Below are 6926 nucleotides of genomic sequence, written 5' to 3' on the forward strand. Positions count from 1 at the left end.
TGGCAATCATTGGTGATGTCTCAAGGTAACTTAATATTGTGGTGCCAGTAAAATTTGAACTGGCCACATAAATCATTTAGGTAAATGACTTATTAGGAGTAAACTCATCCCAAGTAAACTCCCATTTGTCCATACAGGTGTCAAATGTGGGCTCAAATACCTTGCTCATGTCTTTTTACTGAAGAGGTTCTCCAACAACCTCTACTTAATGCTAACTCATGTCTAATACAATACCCACAACTAAGTAGGTATTAATACAGCTTAACTAAATTAAACATTAAGAAAACCACCCAACTGAACTTGTAAAAAAATTTTACTTGAATTGAGTCATTTTAATAAACTGCCCGTTTATCCAATTCATCCTGGTAGAATACTATCAATGCTATTACTTCCTGACAAAAATTCAGATTAAGTGGATTGTCAAGCTTCCACACTTTAAAAACTTATGTAGGCCCTTTATTTTCCACAAAATAAACCCTTTAAGATCACAATGCTTCTTACTATAATTGCAAAAGCAAGTTTTACCTTCTGTCAATTACATAAAGATTTTACTTCAGTTTCCCAGCTTTCATCTTCTATCATCTGCTATAGAATCCCAACACAATGCAACATGCATGTTTATTTTCATCAAGAAAATTTAACCCCCTAAAACATATCCAACACCCTACTTAGATACTTAAGTGTTTGTTTTGAGGCAGTTTAACAATGCTGGAAAATTCCAAGATACCTATAATAGGGATATTTATCTTTCAAGGAGGCAGTTTCCCCATTTGTCAGATTTAGTCCTTCTTAATTACAAGTTTTGGTTCTAAAAATGAACTTTTGAGGTAATTTATTTGAAGAGGTAATAAACTCTATAGAAAGAATGCTAGCTTTCAGTGCTAAAATTATAATTGGGAACTTTATTACTATCACATACTAAATAACTATTACACCACTTTTATGAAATAACAAAGCAGCTAAACATGGCAGTTTTCTGCTAGTGGCACACCTGACATTCATTGCTTTAACAATTCACTAAGTTACCTTTATCAAACCCCCTAGCATTACTTCTATTTGGCACAATCAGAATTTAAGTAATGCTAAATTCCATAAAGCATCCTTATTTAAATGATTACATAAAAATTTCTACAACATAGTGCCAATTTCCTTAAAAATTAGTTATATAAGCCTTTACCAGGTGCCTTGCTGGTGGTTCAGAGGAGATTGTCTAGATAGAAAAAGTAATGGAACTAAGCCAAAGGCTTTAGAAGGGCATTGTTAAAAAAAAATTCTATAGAACTTTCCCCCTTAAGCTACAAAAAAGGGAATACCATTATTTTCATTAAGAGGCTAACATACAGCCCTAAACAGGTCAGGTAACATTTCTATCAGCTTTGTCCAAAGGTAAACTATACTTTAAAAAAAATTACAATTGGTAGGTCAAGTGAACTCACTTGCTTTTGTGCCCATAAATCGTAGCTAAGATTCTGTGGCCAACAAAATTTGTGCCTGGTTACTTTAAATGCTTTCCACCCCCATAGAATTCTAATAATGGTTGAACCAAAGAACACACAGGTTTCGCATTAAACTGTTTTAATGGTCTCAAAATTCTGTGACAGATTTTTGGTCAAGTTGTTTCCATTTAAAAATTACTGATTTTAAAAACTAATAACTTAAAACTGCCACGAAACAAATGGTCCACAAAAACATTCCTTTCCTCCTGAAGCTTTTACGATGCATTGTAATCATTAACCAGTCTTTTACTATTAAACTTAAATGGCCAATTGAGACAAACAGTTCTGAGACCGTTCTTCCACCACTGATTAAGACTGGGGTGGCAGGTGTTGTACAGAATATTCATTTAGCCTTCTGGGCCTTCTGGGCAGATTTTGTGACCTTGCCAGCTCCAGCAGCCTTCTTGTCAACTGCCTTGATGACACCAACTGCAACAGTCTGCCTCATATCACGAACAGCAAAACGACCTGCATGAGGCAAACAGATTCATTAGTTCCTATCCAGTAGTATGCAAAATTGCTCAGTGTTTCCTGTACTAAGACTAATGCAGGAGTTAAAATACTTACCCAGAGGAGGATAATCAGAAAAGCTCTCCACACACATGGGCTTGCCTGGAACCATGTCAACGATGGCAGCATCACCAGATTTCAGGAATTTAGGACCATCTTCCAGCTTCTTACCAGAACGACGATCAATCTTCTCCTTCAGTTCAGCAAATTTGCAAGCAATGTGAGCAGTGTGGCAATCCAGTACAGGTGCATACCCAGCACTGATTTGGCCTGGATGATTCAGGATGATGACCTTAGGGGGAGAAAATTAACATTGACAAATTAAGGCCTTTTCTATCACCCAAAATAGACCTGGTTAAGTCCTGAGACACATGAAATCTTAAAGTGGTACCTGTGCAGTGAAGCCAGCTGCTTCCATAGGTGGGTCATTCTTGCTATCACCAGCCACATTACCACGGCGGACATCTTTGACAGACACGTTCTTGACATTGAAACCAACGTTATCCCCAGGCAGAGCCTCACTCAGAGCTTCATGGTGCATTTCAACAGACTTTACTTCAGTTGTAACATTGACTGGGGCAAAGGTGACCACCATGCCTGGTTTCAGAACACCAGTCTCCACTCGGCCAACAGGTACAGTACCAATACCTAGTCAAAGTAAAGTAAAAGTCCTTTTATAAAAGGAGGAAAGTGGAAGCACTGTTTTGCTTTTTCACTAAGCACTTCAAAATAATTGATAATTACCTAATGACAAAAATTACTTACCGCCAATCTTGTAGACATCTTGGAGGGGTAGACGAAGGGGCTTGTCAGTTGGACGAGTTGGTGGCAGGATGCAATCCAAAGCTTCAAGCAGTGTGGTTCCATTAGCATTGCCATCCTTACGAGTCACTTTCCATCCCTTGAACCAAGGCATCTGCAAGAGCAGTTTCAGTTTCATGACTTACTGTTATCAAATTGTACCTAACTTAATGTACTTAATTAATGTCACTTGTTTAGTGACATACTCACGTTAGAGCTTGGCTCCAGCATGTTGTCACCATTCCAACCTGAAATTGGCACAAAAGCTACTGTGTCAGGGTTGTAGCCAATTTTCTTAATATAGGTACTGACTTCCTTGACAATTTCCTCATATCTCTTCTGGCTGTAGGGGGGTTCGGTGGAATCCATCTTATTGACACCAACAATCAGTTGTTTCACACCTAGTGTGTAGGCCAGAAGGGCATGCTCACGGGTCTGCCCATTCTTTGAGATACCAGCTTCAAATTCACCAACACCAGCAGCAACAATCAGAACAGCACAGTCAGCCTATTAAAACAAGTTTTGTTGAGAAAACTAAGTTTTCTGTAAACACTGAATGCCCCCCCCCTAAATCAAATACAAGTAATGGGTAACAAAAGCTCTATAACTGCTGAAAAAAACCACTTGATGCATAATTCTAACCTTACACTAATTCCAGAATACTGACCTTGTAGTCTTTAAAACTACCCACCTGAGATGTGCCTGTAATCATGTTCTTGATAAAGTCTCTGTGTCCTGGAGCATCAATAATGGTCACGTAATACTTGCTGGTCTCAAATTTCCACAGGGAGATATCAATAGTGATACCACGCTCACGTTCAGCCTTCAGCTTATCCAAGACCCAGGCATATTTGAAGGAGCCCTTTCCCATCTGCAAAAGAGTAAGTCCAAGTTCTGTATCTGCTAAACACTAACTGGAATTAAATCAGTTTCTTAGAAGTAAGCCAGTATATGGTTTCAATCACTCAATAAAAATAATTTGGCCTGTATTGCCCTGGCTCCACCAAGTGACAGATTCCTTAGTCAAATCCTACTTCCTTTGGTTATCTGAACTCTTCTGACCCCTCTACCTAACAAAACAGGTTTCAGATACTTTAATGGCTTATTCTCAATTTGAGATTCCAAGAGGATCCTGTAACTATTAAGGTGGATACCACCCCAGAATTTGAGTTGAACAAGTTCAACAAGTTCCAATGTCATTTTCCCCCAAGATTACGTACCTCAGCAGCCTCCTTCTCGAACTTCTCGATGGTTCTCTTATCAATTCCCCCACATTTGTAGATGAGGTGACCAGTAGTAGTGGACTTGCCAGAGTCTACGTGTCCAATGACGACAATGTTAATGTGAGTCTTTTCCTTGCCCATTTTTGTGGAGTTTTAGCGATGGTTTTCACAACACCTGCACGCAGAGAAAAAAGCTTTAAGAAACGAGCTTGTATTTATCAATCAAGTGAGGGTAGGTGGGGTGGGGCAGACATCTTAAGTCTCTAAAAACTTAGAATGCCAAGCCAGGGTGGCAGCCTCCGCGTGCCAATCCAGGCAACAGCGGCTCCTGTTCAGGCCTCTCAATCTCCTCCCACCAGACACGCGCACACCACACTCACACCACACACGGGCCGAATTCCGCGGGCGGCGCCCCTCCCCCAGTCCGTGGCATTGTCTGCTCCGGAGGGGGGGGGGCGGGGACCCGGCCTCAGCCCCGCAGGGGCTCTGGGCTGGCTACGGAGGGTAGACAGGGAGGGGCGGCCAGGCCCCAGTCCCTTTCTTTGTGCCGGTGACTCACCCGCCCGCCTCAGCCGCCACCGTGTCCTCCATTTTGTGCTCCCTGCACCAGGCCCGGGGAGCGGCCATTTTTTCAGCTCACGCACCCGTATGGCCCGGGCAGGGGCGGAGGCCGCAGTTCAAACGCCAGTCCTCACTTCTGAGGACCGATATAATACAACATCCGAAAGCCATTTTGCCCATCTGCCCAAATGACACCCTCCCCCGGGCGTACACTTCTCCCCAATTCCCCTCCCCCCCTACCGCCATGCGGCCCCAGACAACGAGGTCTAGCCTATCGCAGGCCGTCCGGCCGCCATCCTGCGCGGCCCCGCTGCCGCCGGCGCGCCCCCGTTTGCCTCTCCCCGGCCCCGCCCCTCGAGCCGCCGAGGCCGCGCCACATGTGCCTGCCACGAACTAAAAGCGGGTGGGCTCCGGAACGCGAGGCTCCGCCACTACCTCCCTTCTCCAACCAGACACGCTCTCACAGAGATCACACACGCCGCGCGGAGCAGCGCCGGCGCCGAGACCCCACACACGCGGAAGCAGCTACGAGGACCGAACTAGGCAGGGTAACGCCCGGCCGCCATCGTGGGGAAACGACAACTCACCCCTTACCCGCCAACTACTTAGGAAACCAAAACCCAAACGAAAATGGGCGATGAATTATAGAAAAAACCAGGGGAAAGCGCGCGGGGGCCAACCTAGCACGAGGCTAGGCAGCGGGGCCGCAGCTCGTGCAGTCGATCGGGCCCAAGCACGAGGCGTATCCCGGGAAAATTCTAAGACTCGAAAGCACTACTTCTTCAGACTTAAATAGGGATAGAAAAGAAAAAAAGACAACTAATAGGCAGAGAAAACGAAACGGGAAAATGGGGGAGGGACACCGAAGGCCGTAGGCCTCACGCCAGGCCAGGCCTGGCGGGCGCGGCGTTCGGTCCTACCTGTGTTCTGGCGGCAAACCCGTTGCGAAAAAGAACGTCTGGGGCGGCAGCGCTACTTATATACTGTCCTCCCCCTCCTCCCTCCGGGAAAGGAGGTGGGGCCAGCCTCGCGTCACCGCTACCCAGCTCCCCCCGCGCTGCAGCCACCCGCTCGGGTTCAACGTGCCCATTCGTCCCCTCCCCCACTGGGCCCCCTTCCGGGGACAGAGGGAAATGTGCAGCTAACTTCACAAAGCGCACGAGAAGGCGCGCGCATCCATCCTAGCTCCGCCCAGTCCAGTTCTCTTTGCTGAGTGGGTGACGGGCAGATACTAGACGAGTCAGCGGTTCTCAGTCAGAAATAGTTTTACGACGATCCCTTAACTTCCCTCTACCTTCCCTCTCGCCCCCCCCCCGCCCCCCAGGCGGAGGCGAGCCTTTTTGTATGAATTACTTTCGGGTCTCCAATTTTGGCGTTCACTGGGAGGGGGTGGGGGGGAAAGTCCAGAATCTTCCTCCACCTTAGTGCCTTCTAGTGAAACGGGGCAAACGTAATCGGGTACAAATAAACTAGCGAACACCCGTTTCCCTGGCCTTAGGTCTCGCTGGGCCTTAACCAGCTGCCGATGGGGGGGAAGGCGGGGGGGGGGGGGTGGTGAGAAGGGAAGCTAATCATTCACCAGTGGCCCGCTGCTCTTCGAGCGCTGGCACTCACTCCGTGGCTCAGAAACCTTCCCCCTCCCTCCGCCCCTTCCTTTCCACTCCCCATTTCTCCTTTACTTGGAAGGAGAAGCCACGTGACGCCGGCGTCTAGGGCGGGCAGCTCAACGCCGCGGGTCCTGAGAGGGCCTTTTCCACACGCTTTTATGGCGAGACAACTTTGTGGGACGGCACCCACATCCAATTGTTGGCATCAGAGGGCCTTACCTTCTGTACTTCTAACTGGGCTCTCTTTACGACTTCCCTAATGGTTAGCTAATAAGTGATGAGTCCGCACTTAAATGTGGGTCTCTTTAACTCCTCCTAGTCACATCAATCAACGCTGACCCTGCTTCCCACCTCCCTGTCACTATGGTATCCCTGAAGGGCCAATCTTCTTTACTAGCTCCTTGGCCTTAGTTTCTGGGCAAAGATCTGCCATCTCCCCTAGAATTCTAGTCTGAAAAGCCACCATGGTATGCATCCTTTTGTGATTCACCTTTTCCGGTTTCGACATCCATTTCCTTTCTCCCCCTCCCCTCCAAAAGAAAAAAAAATTCCACTAGGAGAGATCTCAAAAGAATCCTTTTAGCTCACTCCATCTTCCCACGTGACTTGCTGCCCAACTTTGGAAGGAGCTGCCTCTCAACTACACAAAGGTTCTGGCTCTGCTCGGGGTTCCTTCCAGCACGGTGCCACCTAAATTACGCTAGTTAATTAAAGCCACACACCTTCAC

The 6926-nt window shown here is 46.6% G+C and overlaps 1 protein-coding gene across 1 annotated transcript; it reads right to left on the reverse strand.

Moving 5' to 3' along the window:
- Nucleotides 1–1558: 1558 nt before the first annotated feature.
- On the reverse strand, nucleotides 1559–5652 carry EEF1A1 (eukaryotic translation elongation factor 1 alpha 1). Its single transcript, XM_044000950.1, has 8 exons — nucleotides 5512–5652; nucleotides 4028–4205; nucleotides 3499–3678; nucleotides 3018–3314; nucleotides 2772–2922; nucleotides 2398–2654; nucleotides 2064–2298; nucleotides 1559–1964 (listed from the first exon to the last, which is right to left on the reverse strand). The coding sequence occupies exons 2-8, from the start codon at nucleotides 4169–4171 to the stop codon at nucleotides 1840–1842; spliced, it is 1389 nt and encodes a 462-aa protein (XP_043856885.1). The 5' UTR covers nucleotides 4172–4205; nucleotides 5512–5652; the 3' UTR covers nucleotides 1559–1839.
- Between the last annotated feature and the right edge of the window lie 1274 nt (nucleotides 5653–6926).

Source organism: Dromiciops gliroides, chromosome 4, assembly GCF_019393635.1.
Source record: "Dromiciops gliroides isolate mDroGli1 chromosome 4, mDroGli1.pri, whole genome shotgun sequence".
In the NCBI taxonomy this organism is placed as follows: Eukaryota; Metazoa; Chordata; class Mammalia; order Microbiotheria; family Microbiotheriidae; genus Dromiciops; species Dromiciops gliroides.